This window comes from Arachis hypogaea, chromosome 15 (assembly GCF_003086295.3).
Source record: "Arachis hypogaea cultivar Tifrunner chromosome 15, arahy.Tifrunner.gnm2.J5K5, whole genome shotgun sequence".
Lineage (NCBI taxonomy): Eukaryota > Viridiplantae > Streptophyta > Magnoliopsida > Fabales > Fabaceae > Arachis > Arachis hypogaea.
The window spans coordinates 5,268,659-5,287,786 of record NC_092050.1 but is presented as its reverse complement, the minus strand read 5'-3'; the positions used below and the strand labels follow the sequence as shown (position 1 = coordinate 5,287,786).

The window sequence follows — 19,128 nt, the reverse complement described above, 5'->3', positions numbered from 1 at the left end:
ACTTTTTCGAAAAAGTAGCCTATTTGTATAATGATACAATTCTATAAAGATAGATCTAATGATTTCTTAGATTTTTTATAATCATGTTCAGTAAGGATTGTCCTTAAAATAAAATTATACATTATTGTAGTGGGAGATTTCATGTTTTGAAAAAACGTGATATTTATTATACACTATGTGTATTTTACAAAAAGGTCAAGCAAACATACTCAAGAGCAAAGATGTTTAAGATCAAAAGAGTTTTGATAAACACAAATGTGCTTTGAAAAATTATACACATGAATGATTGGCTCTAGTGCAAGTGGAAGATTATTGTGATAATAGTATGCCCAATATCCAATCTATTATGATTGGCTCTCGTGCAAGTGGGAGATTATTGGGAATAAGTAGTATGACCACAATCCAATCAATCACGTGTGAAATAATTTGTTATTATTATTATATTAAAATGTTAATATAATAAGGTCCTTGATTAAATTTAGAGATTTATCATTGTGATAGTGATTATAATATTGAGAGATAAATCTTTTATAATTTAATCTAAATTGTTCTTGGTCATAGGATTATTAAAAAGGAGATTAATAATCCGGAAAGATCAATATATATATATATATATATATATATTGGTCTTCATTGGATGAAGATTAATAGATCTCATTTATTAAATTATATATATAGATGGTGCATATAGAGATATGATCATTGAACTGACTCACTCTGAGAATTCCTAATGGTTATAATTACCGCATATTTGTCAATAGGATATTCTCAAGATGAACATAGTAATAGAGTTTCCTTTGACCTGCGACTATCATAGTAATTAACAACGTATTTGTTATACTTTGATTCCGGACACCTAATACCCTAGGGTGCTAGTTTAATGGATATTGGGTATGATTTAAATACTTGTAGAATTAATGATTAGTCAATAAGGAATCCGTCAACTCTCGGTAAAGAGTTTGACCTCTATGATTATAATGACCGAGATGAATAAAACCTTGGTCAAATGAATTGAATGAATGAAGAAATGAGTTTTTTAGGTCATTAACAGTTCATTATAATAATGGTATCAAGTTAGAGTTTGACAATTCAACCCATACTCTAAGGGTTAATCAAGAGTTGGAAAGATGGAAGGAATTATACTTTATTCTTCTAAGGTTCTTAGTAAAAATATGTTACTTCATACTATCGGGTCGTTGAGGAGTGTTGCTAGACGCCAACCTTGATTAGTAAATTTAGTACGACTAATTTACTATCCGCTTAGTATTGAACCTATGGAGTCACACACTAACGAGTGTTCTAATATTTGTTATACAATTATTTAATTATTATTTTGATTTGATCAAATAAATAATTATATTAATTCAAATAGAATATTATTATATTCTTTGCTAGCACCAAGAATATAATAATAGTATGATAATTGAGAATATTAAATGATATTTGAGAATAATTAGTTATTCTATTTCTAAATTTGGATGAGATCCTAACTGATTCTTTTTCAAATTGAGTTATGATATGATTCATAAATTTGAAGGATTCAAATTTAGAATTTTAAGATATGATTTAAATTTGAATTGAGAATCAAATTTAAAATCAGTAACAAATCTCATACTATATATATGTATGCCAAGAGTATAGGAAAGTGACGGAAAAGAGAATAACACACAAAGGTTGGGTTTTATTCCTTTACCTCTACACACATAAACATATGTGAGCCTAATTCTTGGAGAAGAATTTTATGGCGTGCAAAGAGTTGCAAGAGGTTTTTCAATTTAGATCAGATGTCCATTGGTCAAGGAGTTGACAGCAAAGATTGGTTTATGTATGGATACGCATAGCACCTTCGTACCATCGAAGGAGAAAGTGATTTTTACTAACATACACAGGTATTTAGACCTGATCTATACATTAAATTATTGTAATAAAATTTAAGCACAAAATTAATCTTTAAGATTTCCTTTTTTTCTTCCGCTGCGTGTTATGAACACATAGTAATCCTTCAGAAAAAAAACAACAATGGGTATAATCACGTTCTTTTAAAAATAGTAATTTTGTTGTGTTGAACTTACTTAAATGAATTTAAATAAAAAAATACTGGAACATTAGTTACATGCTAATAATGAAGTTTAAATATAAAATTTTAAAATATGTATTATTCAAAATTTTTAGGCTAGACTTTATAAAAAAAATTAATACATTTTAGGAAGTTATATTAAGTTTTACCTTTTTGGTGGTTTATACTATATTGACGGCCATGTTGTTATGTATAGGTTTCAAATTATGTTCACGTTAAGGAATAACTAAATTAAAATTATACTTAGGTGAATTCTATTATGTTTATTATTTAATATTTAATTTTTATTTAATTTATTTTTTATGTTAAATTTAAATCTTTAAAAATTATTTATTTTTATATTTTTAATATTTTTTAATAAATTAGATGCTATTTTTTAAACATTATAACAATTATATTTTTAAAACATTGAGAATGTGTTACAAATTATATTAAATTGTATTTTAGATTGATTAAGAGAATACATCATACTCTCATTAATTCGTATATTCCAGAAAAAAATGTTTATCTTCTGGTGCGTTGTCTTCATTCTATATCTTAAAAATGTTTTATAATTTTTTTTAATTATTTAAATCTTTAAATTAAATCAATTATAACGGTTTAATGAAGTCAATTAATTAATATAATTAGATATTTAAAATTAATAAAATTAATTATATTAATTAATTGATTTGAATAATTTGATCAATTATATCAATTATTTAATTTAATCAAAATAAATAATTATATCAATTACTACTTGCATATTTAGACTTCTCATGTTGTCTCGTCGTCACCTCTCTTCTGTATTTTCTTCTGCCTGGATATCTGTCAGAACTTTCACTTTATTTTTTTTTGAATCTTCGCCTTTTTTTTTGTATTTTCTTCTGCAATTGTCATTTCTTAAAATTACCCCTTTAAGATTAAGACAGAAGTGTGAGAATTATCTTGTGAATGTCCGTCTTTAGAGAACTTCCCATTTATAGATATTGATGATGAAATATAGTGCAAGTCTAGGTGCATATATATAAATCGCATGTTTAAGAATAGAAAAAATTCAGGTTTATGTATGTATATATAAACCACATGTTTAAGAATAAAAAAAATTTCTACTTTTTTTTCTTAAAAAATGTTAAAATAACACTTTTATTTTTTTTATTTGTAAAATATACACTCTTTTCTTTTATAATTTAACGAGTTAGTATTATAAATTTCATTTTTAATTTGAATTTGAATCAATTTTATATGCACGCATAAAAATTACACACTTCAATAAATAGCTTACAATTGTACATGATTTTTTAAGAAAGATATTTGGTATCATTTTTTCTAATTGCACAATTATTGTCATGTTAATTTGCATGTCTTCATTTAACTTGAAAATTTTGAGAAAGTCTCATTAATTCATATATTTTAGAAAATAAATTTTTCTCCTGATACTAATAGGTTGTCTCAATTTCATATCTTAAAAGTGTCTTACAATTTATTTCTTTTGATTATTTGAATCTTTAAATTTAATCAATTAAAACTATTTAATGAAGTCAATTATTTAATATAATTAGATATTTAAATCTAACACAATTAATTGTATCAATTAATTAATTTGACTAACTTGATCAATTGTATCAACTATTTGATTTAATCTGAATAAATAATTATATCAACATCTACTTGTGTGTTTAGCCTCTGCCTCCTCTTTTTTGAGAGCCTCCTCCTCCTCTGCATCCTCCTCTACTAGAACTTTTACTTCATCTTTTGTCTGAATTTTTGCCTCGTCTTTCGCCAAAGTTTTATCCTCCTTCACATGCTTCATCGCTTGGACCTCCGCTAGAATTTTTGCCTCATTTTTGTCAGAATTTCTGTCTCTTTTTTTGTGAAATTTTTTGAAGTTATCCCAATAAGAATAAAAAAGAAGCGTAGGAATTATCTCATAAACATTAGTATTTGAAGAATTCCCATTTGAACATATTGATAATAAAATATAGTGCAGGTCTACATATGTATATAAACAATATGTTTAAGGATAAAAAAAATTATATTTTTTTCTTGTAAAAGATGCTAAAATAACATTTTTTTATTTGTAAAATATACACTTTTTTTATAATTTAACCACGGGCTAGTATTATGGATTTCATTTATAATTCGAATTGGAATCATTTCTATCTGCACGCATAAAAAATTATACACTTCAATAAATAGTTTACAATTGTACAAGAATTTTGAAAAAAAATATTTGGTATCATTTTTTTGATTGCACAATTATTGTCATGTTTGTGTGTCTTCATTTAACTTGAAAAATTGAGAAAGTCTCATTAATTCATATATTTTGGAAAACAAGTTTTTCTCCACTGATACTGATACGTTGTCTCAATTTCATATCTTAAAAGTGTTTTATAATTTATTTCTTTTGATTATTTGAATCTTTAAATTAAATCAATTAAAACTATTTAATAAAGTCAATTATTTAATATAATTAGATATTTAATTCTAACACAATTAATTATATCAATTAATTAGTTTGACTAACTTGATCAATTGTATCAATTATTTAATTTAACAAGAGTAAATAATTATATCAACATCTAGTTGCGTGTTTAGACTTCCCACATTGTCTTTTCCTCCTCCTTCTTTATCAGAGTCTCTGCCTCTTCTTTCTTGAGAGCTTCCTCCTCTGCATCTTTGCTCTCCCACCAGAACTTTCGCCTCATCTTTTGTCAGAATTTCTGTCTCATTTCTTGCCAGAACTTTCGCCTATTTTTCTTGTATATCCTCCTTCGCAGTCGTAATTTATTAAAGTTATCCGAGTAAGAATAAAAAAGAAGTGTGGGGATTGTCTCGTGAACATTAGTATTTGAAAAACTCCCACTTAAATATATTGATAATGAAATATAGTGCATGTCTACATATGTATATAAACAATATGTTTAAGAATAAAAAAAATTATATTTTCTTCTCGTGAGAGATGCTAAAATAATACTTTTTTTATTTGTAAAATATACACTTTTTTCATTTATAATTTAACGATAGACTAATATTATGAATTTCATTTGTAATTTAAATTAGAATCATTTCTATCTGCACGCATAAAAAATTATACACTTCAATAAATAATTTATAATTGTACAAGAATTTTGAGAAAAATATTTGATATATTCATTTTGTATCGTATTTTAAATCAATATAATGTAGAACAGACATATACGAGACAAATACAATAACGCAGCTATATAGCAACATGCATTGATAATATCAAATTTTGGCATCAAATGCTGCTTAATAAGAGCTGCATCCAACCATTTCACCATGAAAATTCAAGGCAGAGAATCATCACGTCAGAATTGCTCATTAACAATATGATCCCAAAGCAATCTTCTGGTCAAAGCTGGAGGGCCTAATCCTGGAATGTCACGAATGTCCTGGTTGTTTGGGTTGATAAGCTGAAATTTTGAAAGCCACAATAAGAAAAATATAATCATTTTGAAAATTAATAAATAAAAATAAATGTTTTAGTGTCTAAAAGATGGTGCTTATTTACTAAAAAGAGTTAAAAGTTATTATTTAATTTAAAAGATATAAAAATAAATAATTTTTAAAAAATCAAAACTTACTCAAATAATAAATTAAGCAAAATTTAGGCAAAAATTCAAGCACCATAAAATTGGCCATAAATAAAATAGTGCACAATGAAAATTTTCCACTTTAGACCCAGCTGTCGAGTTCAATATCATAACTTCTTGAAGGTTTTAAGACTTAAGGCATGCCCTTTATCCGAAAAGGTAAAATTTTAATAATTTTTTATCAAAATTCCCTCCAGATTCGTAGTTATAGAAAAGGGTGATAGAACGGAGTTGAAACAAAAGATACAAGTAATAGAAAATCAATTTGATTTTATATCAGACAGATTTACCATTGAAACTACATACTTACTAAGAATGATTATGGAGATGTATCGTAATAATAAAAAAAATCTACATAAATGTTTATTGATTTGGAAGAAGTGTAACGATAAGATGTCAATGGAGGTCTTATGAAAAGTTTTAGAAAAAAATGAGTAAGGATAACATATCTTCGTACAATTAAAGACATATGATGGAGTTACAACTAGTGTGAAGACTCAAGATGATTTGACAGAAGAATTTTCTATTGGTATTGGATTACAATCATCCTTAAACCCATACATTTTCACATTAGTATTAGAAGTACTCATATAGCATATCCAAGAGTTTATACCATGGTTCATGATTTTTGCCGATGATATCGTTCTTATATGAAAGTCAAAGAAAAACCTAAATAAGAAGTTTAATTTATAGAGAGAAGCTCTAGAAGCATATGGCATGTGCATAAGCCGTAGCAAGACAGAATATATAGAATGTAAGTTTTGCCGCCGAAGGAAAAACCCTAATATAGAGGTAAAGATTGGAGAAAACATCCTAGGAAAAGTTAAAAGTTTTAAGTATCTTGGGTGCATCATACAGGATAATGGAGAGATTAAACATGATGTAAATCATAGGATCCAAGCAGGTTGGTCAAAATGGCAGAGTTCGTCTGGTTTTATATGTGACAAAAAAGTCCCTTTAAAACTTAAAGGTAAATTCTATCGAGCTGCTATCAGACCGGCTATGCTCTATGGTACAGAGTGTTGGGCGTCCAAAAGGGAGCACGGACATAAGTTAAGTATGACAGAAATAAAGATGTTGAGATAAATGAGTGATCATACGCGATTGGATAGAATAAGAAACGAAGATATAAGAGAGAAAGTTGGAGTAACATTTATTATGGAAAATATGGTAGAATTGCGTTTCAATTGGTTTGAACATATAAGAAGAAGACCGACAGAGTATTCAATCAGGAGGATTGATGAGATGGAAAATGGATAAAGGGTGAAAGGTAAAGGAAGACTTAAGAAGACTATCTATGAGGTGGTCAAACGAAATCTACATGTAAACGGTCTCTTTGTAGACATGATACATAATAGAACTCAATAATGTCGTTTGATCCATGTAGTCAACCCCAACTAGTGGGACAAGACTTCGTTGTTGTTGTTGTTGTTGTAATAGTGTACAAGAATTTCTTATACTAGATTGTAACTAGTCTTGCAAAATTGATTTGATAATAGCAATATAACATTTTCTACTAAGCAAGTTAATAAGATGAATTCAAAGGAATATATGTCATTTGAATAAATAATGAGATTCTTACCTTTACAATAACGATAGCTATTACTCCAATGACAATAAAAAACAGTAGCATCATAATACATTTGTCAGTAGCAATCTATGGGCAAGAAAAGCAAAACAAACAAAAGGGTTAGTCAATGAATGATTTATACACTATTTTGGGTAGGAGAAAAAAGTTGAATTTTCAGAAATTGACCTGCCTACCAAGTTGCTTGGCCAATTTAGAGGCTCTCTTCATTGAAAAATGAATAGAATCCAACTCATCAACGACTCTGCTCATTTGTTCTGTCTATTAAGGAGAGATTACGGTGTTTAGTAGATAAGTATAATGATTTAATTTGATGTGTTTATTAATTAAAAGGTTAAGCAACATCATAAGTTACACACCTGAGACTTTAGAGTTGCTGCAGTCTCTGTTCCAATATTTAGTGTCTCTTGAACAATCTGTTATTAACAATGAACACGCCTAAGTAGCTAGCAACAATGAAATTTTGCAAGAATATCTCAAGAAATATATAATAACCTTCTTTCCCCTGTCAATAGCTTGGTCTGTTTCATCCATCATTTGATGTCCCCTATTAATTAGTTGTTCATTTGTCATTGCTGTAAAGGAACAATAGATGCATCATCATACATCTTCCACAATCCAACTTAAACAAAAATCATACAACTTAATTAGAAAGCACATTAAACAGATTAAGCTGATACACTTAGAAATCACATTTAAATCATGAATGACAATAATGTGATGCATGTTTAGTGATCTTATAACTCAAAACTGATTATTTGACTGTCTAAAATGAAAATATGATCGTGACTATTAGCATAGAAAAAAGGTAAATTATATTTTTTGTGCTTGAAGTTTTCTAAAAGTTTTAAAAAAAAGTGTAGCATCCACAAAAAGTGGAAAGCTGAAAAAAGAATGTGTTAAATAAATCCATGTGCTTGCTTACATGAAGCCAACAAAACATTTTCTTCTACTTGACCATCACTAGGTCCTTCAAAGAGCTCAATTCGCTTATTCTCAATATTTGTAGCATATCTGCATTGCAACAATGAATAATAAGTTATGAGCCTGCTAAGCAGATCACTAAAATTAACCACTTGCAAAAAACACATGATAATGTTAACTTACTTCTTTTTCAAAGCAACATATGAATTTAACTCTTTGATCTGCAAAGGGAAAAAAATATGCAAATGCTAGTTAGTAAGGTTGACTAGTTAAGGTATTTGGTATTTATTTGGTATTAGAGAGTTAAAAGATTTTACCATTGATTGCTTTTTATCGTTCAGCATTTTGTTGGTTCCTCTGTCAAGTCTATCCTCCAAAACCTTTACTTCTTTGTCAAATTCTTTTATAAGCCTGCAATGCAACCACCATAGCAGCATTCATTAAAGTTCCTCTTGACTTCTCAAATTGTATTTGTTGATACTTGATATACACGCATCAAGAGGAGCTTCAAGAACATGCAAGTATTCAAAGAAAGCCATGAAATTACCGCTTACAGTCGCGCATTTTCTCTGTAAGATCTTCCAACTGCCTGCTCTGCCTGCTAAATTCCTTAATCTTCTCCAGCTTTTGGAATCCATTTCTGCACCAACCATGCTATTAATATTAATAATTAATTATTCAACCATGCAACGTGTCCACTAAAATTAACTATTAAAATTGGTCATTAGTATAACATACATATTAAAATACAAAATGTATGTTGAAATTGAGTTAAATAATAAATATATTTGTACATAAATATACTGTTACTAATTTTAATAGTTGATTTTAATGTACAAATAATATTTTTATTAATTATTATTCATTAGAAAACTTAATAGAGCATGAAAAATAATAAAATAAAATAATAATTCTTACGATAAAGCACGAAAAACGTCGGTGATCTGTCCATCGATCTGAGCTAGGTCGTTGCTGATCCTTGACAAGTCATCCATGGTATATATCGTATTTATTGAAATCAAATGAAATCAAGTTTGAAATTTAGTGGAATGAAAGAAGAAGCATGGTTTAGGTGAAGGAAACACCAATCAATGTAAGGGTATTACAGTGTAGAATGATGTCCCCTCCTCCTTGGTCGACGGTTCTTTTGGTTATGTTAACGAGGAGTTGTTGCATGGGAAATCAGAGAGGAAGGGAAACAGAAACGGAAGGCGGGACCCACCAGGGTGAGTGAGGCCCATTGGTGGCACGAGTTTTCTTAATGTGATCCCGCTTTTTTGTCGGATTATTTACTATTTTAATGCCTCTTGATTAATGATTATACAAAGAAAACTACTCTTTATGCATGCTTATTTTTGAGAATAGAATAAGATAAGACAATAAAAATTAAGATATAAAAGATAGAAATATAAATTTTTATATTTTGTATTATATTTAGTAATAAATTATAAAAATTTAATTTATTTTTATTTTTTATTTAAAAAATTTTAAAAAAATATAATAATAAAAAATTAATAAATAAATTATATATTTTATTAGTATTTTTATTTTTTTTGTCAAAATAGATACAAAATATACTAATTTAATATTTTTTGACATATTATTTTTATTTATATCTCTTCTATCAAATACAATTTTATATCTCAATATTTTATCTCTATAAATAAATACATCTTTAATTACTTAATTTTCACGAGTTTTATATACTAATTTCTTGGATATGTCCATAGAATGATATTTAACTGTTTTGATATTTGATTACCATATAAAAAGACTTGAATATTTTATGGCCTTATAAAATTTTAGATATTATAATTTTAATAAAAATTTACGTACAGTTATTTTTATGTGAAACTAATAATTAATAATCGTTAGTAATAATTTAATTAAATTTATCAAATTATTTAAATTTTTTAAATATTAATTTCACATAAAAATAATTATTTATGTGAATTTTTAATTTTAGTTTAATCGTTAAATATTAATGTTTTATCTCATGGTTTAAAACCTTTTACCCAAAACACTGTTAAATAACTCTTTTATCCGTAAATCAAAATTAACATTTGTTCTTTTTTTTTTTTTGAAAAAAATAATAATATTACTTCAAACATAACTTTTATCTAGACTACAATTCTATTTTACTTACTTAATACAACTCTTCTCCGTTTTAACTTATTTGACCATTACTATTATAATTTGATATGATTTTTGTCCTATTTTAGCTATGTCAAAGTAGAATATTGGTTCATTACTAAGAGTGTGTTTGATAAATAAGTTGGAAAGCACAAGAAATATGTTCAATTTTCTTAAACGCGGTAACTTTTGTTTGACTAACTTTTTTCTTTTAAACGTGAATATAATTTCGAGTTTGAACTCCTGTTCACCGAAAGCAACAAATTATAGTTTTTTAGGTTTAGCTTTTGCTTTCACTTGATAAATTAAAAAATTAATTGACATTCTATCAACTATACCATTCAATTTCATTTACAATAATAGATATAAAAACAATCACGAGAGTTTTTTATTTTTTTTTGTCATGGCTGTGTTTTACAAACAAATATTTTTTTAATATTATTATTAGTACTCTTTGTTAAGTTTTTATTTTTATTATTTTTTATTTATTTTTCTTGTTAGTAGTATGGATATTTTTATTTAGAATTTTTTTTGTATATTTACTTATGTATATTATTGTATTTTTTAATAGAATTTTTAGTATTCATAGTTCATATAAATTTTTTAATTATTTTTATTAATATGTATTTTTTTATAGAATTTTATCTTTTTATTTGACTTTTATATTTTTTACTATGTGTTCTTAGATTAGTATATATTTTATTTATTATTGTTAATTTTTATACTATAAATTTTATTAGAATGATAAAATTAAATACAAAAAGAGTACTAACAAATTATAACTAAAAAAAACTAAATTTTAACACATAAATTTAAATTCTTTTTAAAATAAATTATAGTCAAGGAGTGTTAAAATAATATAGTTTTTAATAATATAAATTTATGTCTTTTTTAATAAATTTTGTCCAAATATAATTTTGAATGATATAATCTAAATAACATTCATTTTATTATAATGTATTTTGAAATAAAATTACCAAACATAAATCACGTTAACACTAGCTCTTTTTTTTTTTATCAAAATTAAGTTTGTGAAATTAATTTTATACAAATTCTTGTTTACAAATTCTAATCTAAACACACATTAAAACATTTTTATAAAATTACTTCTGTTAAAATTGACATTGAATTAGTTTTTTTGTTGTCTTATTGGATTAGTGTTTATGTTTAATAAATCTATAGAATGATTCGAAAAAAGAAAATTCTTGATAATAATTAATTGTTGCTATTTTTAGAATACTTGTTAAATACTTTAAATGATGTTAATTTTTTCTCTAGTTATTGTCTTGAGTCTAACCTATTGCATTTGCTGTTCTTTTATTGTTAGTATATATTATAGTAAACCTTTTTTTCTAATGTTGATTATGCTGACATATTTTTATTTGCACAATGTTATTGAAAACATGCTTTTGTTAAACTGTCTGTGTTTCAAAATAAATATAATTTTTATTTACAAATAATATTATATTAACATAAAATAATTTGATATTAAAAGTAAAACTTAATTTATTATATAGAGATTAAAAAATAGATAAAAATATACCAAATTTTAACTCAAATTTTTATTATTGCTGAAAAAATTATTCATATCACAAAAAAATAGAATTGATAATAGAGTTTAATTTTAGTATATACAAATAATTCACTAAAAATTTAAGAGTACATTTGTACTTCATATGCAAATTCGAATATAGTTTTGTCTAATTTTTTTATAAAGATAATATGATAATATGGAGTATCAATATTGTCTTTATTTTTATATAGTATTTAGACATGACCACAGAGTTTACAATATTATATGTAAAGGTATTTATTTTTCACTTATTTTACAAAATACATTATATTAATATTTTATACTAAAACATTTTTGTCACTAATAATTGAATAAAAATAATTTTTTAAAATAATTTTTAATGATAATGAATACATAAAAAAGTTAAAATTTTATAAAAATAATTTTAATAAAAGTACATATGGAGTAAGTATACTCCTTTCTATGCTAAAAATATTAATGATATTTTAATTAGAATTCAATCACATAATTAATTTTTTTAAGTTATTTTATTTTAAATTTTAAATATAAAGTATAAATTATAAAATTTTAACCTTAAATTATAAACTCTTCTTAAAAAATGGTTTTAAAAAAGATAATTTCATAATAAAAAAAATTAGTTAATATTATAATATCCGATTAAAAATTAAAAAATTTTTGGAAACCAATAATCTTTGATATTTTTATTATTATTTGATCAATATAAATATTAAATTATCCTTAATAAATAAATTTATTAATTTATGTGTACACATTCTAAAAATATGAGTATATACAGTATTAATTTATGCGTACAAAATTTTAATATATATATATATATATATATATATATATATGTATATATAAATTATATTATACTATGTGTATACTAAAATCAACTACCAAAGTTAACCACTAATATAAAATATATATTAAAAGTAAATTAAATTACATATATATTTATATACAAATATATTAATAATTAAATTTTATGATTGATTTTAGTGTGTAAATAATATTTTTTTATATAAATTATATATTTTGTATGTACAAAATTTTTGTTAAAAAAAATTCTTAATGACTGAGCATTACTCTAAAATTAAAGGATAAAGGAAAGTTGAAAGGTGTGTTATTGGTGGTTGACTGCTTATTGATGAAGTTGTAGAAGAACAGAGCAGGGGCACTTTTTGTTGATTGGTCTTCTTATTTCACTATTTACTATTTACTTTCTCATCCTGTTACTGTTACTGTTACTGTTACTCACACTATTCACTACTCTTTTTTTGCTCCTCACTAATATACACTTTCTATTTTTTCTCTGTCTTTAAGAAATGCCACTGATAATCGAAAAGAAATAAAGCAGTCCTTTTATCTTTTCAGAAAATGTCACATGAAAAATCAGAGAGCGAGAGAAATAGAAACGGAACGTTGGGACCAGCAGGGTGAGTGAGGCCCATTGGTGGCACGAGTTTTTTTAATGTAATGTCCGCACTCCTCTGTCGAGTTATTTGTTATTTTAAAGCCTCTTAGTTAATGAATATACAAAGAAAATCATTCTTTATCTATGATGATGTACAGATATTGATATGGATATGTAAGTTGGAAGTTGGAACAGACACAACATAAGATATGTAATAAGACATTGAATATTTTTAGATAAATTGTAATAATATTTTAATATTTTATTAATATTAAAATATAATTTAATTTTTTAATTATTTTTAATTTTTTATTTTAATTATGTTAAATATTTAAAATAATTTTTTATTTTAATAAATAATAATATATACTATATCTAAATTTATTTATATAAAACTGATTATTACTGATCGTTAAATGATAATTTAGTTAAATTTATCAAATTAATTTTAATTTACTCGTTAAATGTTAATCTTTTATCTTATACTTTAAAACTTTTTACCCAAAACATTGTTAAACAACTCTTTTATCTCTGGGTCAAAATTAACATTTGCCTTACTTTTTGTAAAAAAAAAAAATAATACTACTTCAAAAATAACTTTTACTTAGACTACAGCTCTATTTTACTTACTTATTGATATGACTTTTTTTTAATTTTAATTTATTTGACCATTATCACTATAATTTGGTATATTTTTGTCCTATCTTAACTATGTCAAAGTAGAATATTAGTTTATTATTAAAACATTTTTATTAATTTACTTTTGTTAAAATTGACATTGAATATTTTTTTGTTTTATTGAATTAATGTTTATATTTAGTAAATATACAAAGTGTAATTAAAAAAAAAAGAAAATTTCTCATAATAGTTAATTCTAGGTATTTTTAGAATACTTGTTAAATACGTTTAAATAATGTTATTTTTTTTCCTAGTTATTGTCCTTGAGTCTATCCTATTGTATTTTCTGTCTTTTTTCTCATTTGTATATATTATATTAAATATTTTTTTAATATAGATTATATTGACACATTTTTATTTGCACAATGTTAGTAGAAATATACTTTTGTTGAACTGCTATGTTTAAAAATAAATATAATTTTTACTTACAAATAATATTATATCAACATAAAACAATTTGATATTAAAAGTAAAACTTAATTTATTATATAAAGATAGAAAATAGATAAAAGTAAACCCAATTTTTCACTCAAATTTCTATTATCGCTGAAAAAAATTATTCATACCACACAAAAAATAGAATTAATAACGGAATTTTATTTTAGTATATACAAATAATTCACTAAAAAACTTAAGAGTACATCTGTACTACATATGCAAATTCGAACATATTTTTGTCTAATTTTTTTTATAAAGATAATATGATAATATGGAATATCAATATTATTTTTATTTTTATATATTATTTAGATATGACCACAGAGTTTACAATATTATATATAAACGTATTTATTTTTCACTTGTTTTACAAGGTACATTATATGAATGTTTTATACTAAAATATTTTTGTCACTAATAATTGAATAAAAATAATATTTTTAAATATTTTCTAATGATAACAAATACATAAAAAGTTAAAATTTTATAAAATTAATTTTAATAAAAATATATAAGGAGTATGCTTAATAGCAAACTCCTTTATATGTTAAAAATATTAATGATATTTTAATTAGAATTCAATTACATAACTAATTTTTTTGAGTTAATATCAATTAATGTTTTAAAGTTATTTTATTTTAAATTTAAATTATAATTTTTAAATTATAAATTATAAAATTTTAACCTTAAATTATAAACTCTTCTTAAAAAATAGTATTAAAAAAGATAATTTCATAATAAAAAAATTAGGTACTGCTAGGGAGTACAATGTGTAGTTAAATATTTGGTCCATGAATAAAAAATGAATATTAATTTAAGCTGATTTTGGAGTTCACCAAGAGTTGATCTTTCGGATCTAGAACTCTAATACCATGTCATGAACCCACTCATTCCAAAAACGTAATCTAATAGGACAATGTAACACTAATGGTCAAATCTCTAATACTTCCTAAACCTCCATTGTACACATTGTACGCTTAGGACATTGGCTCCTTATACTTTCTCTAAAAAATTAGTTAATATTATATTATCCAATTAAAAATTACAAAAATGTTTGAAAATCAATAATTTTAAATATTTTTATCATTATTTGATCAATACAAATATTAAATTATTTTTAACAAATAAATTTTATCAATTTATGTGTACAAATTCTAAAAATATGAATATAAATTATATTGATTTATGTGTATAAAATTTTAATGTATATAAATATAAATTAGACCATACTACGTGTACATCAAAATCAGCCACCAAAATCAACCACTAATATAAAATACATGTTAAAATATAAATACACATTAAAAATAAATTAAATTACATACATATTTATATACAAATATATTAATAATTAATTTTAGTAGCTGATTTTAATGTATAAAATTACAAATAATATTTTTAATATAAATTATATATTTTGTATGTACACAATTTTGTAAATATAAGACAAAAAAAGTTCTTGACGACTGAGCATAAACTCTAGAAACTAGAGGAGAAAGGAAAATTGAATGGTGTGTTATTGGTGCTTGACTGCTTGTTGGTGAAATTGTAAAAGAGCAGAGCAGTACCGCTTTGCGTCACATTTACCATTCACTCTCTCATCCTGTTACTGTTACTCACACTACTCACTAGGCTCTTCTCATTCCTCACTTATATATACTTTTGTTTTTTCTCCTTCTTTAAGAAACGTCATTGGTTATCGAAAATAAATAAAGCAATCTTTTCATATAATCTTTTTCTCTAATGAAATTATACTGACACATTTTTATTTGCACAATGTTACTGAAAATATACTTTTGTTGAACTATTTATCTTTTAAAGTAAATGTAATTTTTAATTACAAATAATATTATATCAACATAAAACAATTTGATATTAAAAGTAAAACTTGATTTATTATATAAAGATAGAAAAATAGATAAAAATATATCCAAATTTTCACTCAAATTTCTATTATCACTGAAAAAATTATTCATACCACGAAAAAATAGTAAAATTGATAACAGAGTTTTATTTTAGTAAATACAAATAATTCACTAAAAAACTTAAGAATACATCTATATTGCATATACAAATTCGAATATATTTTTATCTAATTTTTTTTATAAAGATAATTTGATAATATGGAGTATCAATATTGTCTTTATTTTTATATAGTATTTGAATATGGCACAGAGTTTATAATATTACATGTAAACGTATTTATTTTTCACTTGTTTTACAGAGTACATTATATGAATGTTTTATACTAAAATATTTTTGTCATTAATAATTGAATAAAAATAATATTTTTTAAATATTTTTTAATTATAATAAATTTAAAAAAAAAGTTAAAATTTTATAAAAATAATTTTAATAAAAGTATATAAGGAGTATATTTAATAACTCCTTTCTATGTTAAAAATATTAATGATATTTTAATTAGAATTCAATCACATCACTAATTTTTGTTGACTTAATATCAATTAATGTTTTAAAGTTATTTTATTTTAAATTTTAATTATAATTTTTAAATTATAAATTATAAAATTTTAACCTTAAATTAAAGATTATTCTTAAAAAATAGTATTAAAAAAGATAATTTCATAATAAAAAATTAGTTAATATTATATTATCCAATTAAAAATTACAAAAATGTTTGAAAATCAATAATTTTTAATATTTTTATCATTATTTGATCAATATAAATATTAAATTATTTTTAACAAATAAATTTTATCAATTTATGTGTACAAATCTTAAAAATATGAATATAAACTATATTGATTTGCGTATAAAATTTTAATATATATATAAATATAAATTAGACCATACTACGTGTACATCAAAATCAGCCACTAAAATCAACCACTAATATAAAATACATGTTAAAATATAAATACACATTAAAAATAAATTAAATTACATATATATATTTATACACAAATATATTAATAATTAATTTTAGTGACTAATTTTAATGTATAAAACTATAAATAATATTTTTAATATAAATTATATATTTTGTATGTACACAATTTTGTATATATAAGTATAAGACAAAAAAATATTTCTTAGCGACTGAGCATAAACTCTATAAACTAAAGGATAAAGGAAAATTGAATGGTGTGCTGTTGGTGCTTGACTGCTTGTTGGTGAAGTTGTAAAAGAGCAAAGCAGTGCCGCTTGCGTTGATTGGTATTTCTATCTCACATTTATTATTCATTCTCTCATCTTGTTACTGTTACTCACACTACTCACTACTCTCTTCTCGCTCCTCACTAGTATACAGTTTTTGTTTTTCCTTTTTTTTTTTAAAAACGCCATTGGTTATCGAAAAGAAATAAATCAATCTTTTTAATCATTTCAGGAGACGTCACATGAGAAATCAGAAAAGAAGGAAAACAGAAACGGAACGCAAAACCACCAGGGTAAGTGAGACCCATTGATAGCACGAGTTTTCTTAATGTGATCCCACTTCTTTACCGGGTTATTTGCTATTTTAATGTCTCTTTGTTAATGAATATATAAAGAAAATCACTATTCATCTACGATGATACACTGATACTTGATACTAATATGGATATGTAAGTTGGAACAAACACAACATGATATATGTCGACAGGTGAATTTTAAAATATTATAAGACACTGAATAATTTTTTAGATAAATTATAATAATATTTTAATATTTTATTAATATTAAAATATAATTTAATTTTTTTAATTATTTTTAATATTTTATTTTAATTATGTTAAATATTTAAAATAATTTTTTATTTTAATAAATAATAATATATATTATATCAAAATTTATTTATATAAAACTGATCATTACTAATCATTAAATGATAATTTAGTTAAATTTATCAAATTAATTTTAATTTACTCGTTAAATGTTAATCTTTTATGTCATAATTTAAAACTTTTTACCCAAAACATTGTTAAACAACTCTTTTATCTCTAGATCAAAATTAACATTTGGATGACTTTTTGTGAAAAGAAAAAATACTACTACTTTAAAAATAACTTTTACTTAGACTACAACTCTATTTTACTTACTTATTTATACGAATTTTTTTTTATTTTAATTTATTTGACCATTATCACTATAATTTGGTATATTTTTATCTGTACTAAAACATTTTTATGAATTTACTTCAGTTAAAATTGACATTGAAAATTTTTTTTGGATCTTATTAAATTAGTGTTTATGTTTAGTAAATCTACAAAGAATAATTCAAAAAAAGAAAGTTTCTCATAATAGTTAATTAGCTATTTTTAGAATACTTGTTAAATACGTTTAAACGATGTTAATTTTTTTACTGATTATTGTCTCTGAGCCTATCCTATTGCATTCGCTGTCTTTTTATCATTAGTATATATTATAGTAAACTTTTTTTTAACGGGATTATACTGACACTTTTTTATTTGCACAATATTAATGAAAATATACTTTTGTTGAACTGTTTATGTTTTAAAGTAAATATAATTTTTAATTACAAATATTATTATATCAACATAAAACAATTTGATATTAGAAGTAAAACTTAATTTATTATATAAAGATAGAAAAATAAATAAAAATATACTCAAATTTTCACTCAAATTTCTATTATCACTGAAAAAATTATTCATACCATAAAAAAATAGTAAAATTGATAACAGAGTTTTATTTTAGTAAATACAAATAATTTACTAAAAAACTTAAGAATACATCTATACTACAAATCCGAATATATTTTTATCTAATTTTTTTTATAAA

General features: G+C 23.4%; 1 protein-coding gene across 1 annotated transcript; it reads right to left on the bottom strand.

The window, feature by feature from the left end:
- Positions 1 to 5,185: 5,185 nt before the first annotated feature.
- On the bottom strand, positions 5,186 to 9,425 carry LOC112747854 (novel plant SNARE 11-like). The gene is made up of 10 exons (XM_025796059.3): positions 9,104 to 9,425; positions 8,733 to 8,825; positions 8,503 to 8,596; positions 8,369 to 8,406; positions 8,187 to 8,275; positions 7,757 to 7,836; positions 7,621 to 7,677; positions 7,430 to 7,522; positions 7,256 to 7,330; positions 5,186 to 5,493 (listed from the first exon to the last, which is right to left on the bottom strand). Exons 1-10 carry the CDS (start codon positions 9,178 to 9,180, stop codon positions 5,389 to 5,391), a joined length of 801 nt encoding a protein of 266 aa, XP_025651844.1. The 5' UTR covers positions 9,181 to 9,425; the 3' UTR covers positions 5,186 to 5,388.
- Between the last annotated feature and the right edge of the window lie 9,703 nt (positions 9,426 to 19,128).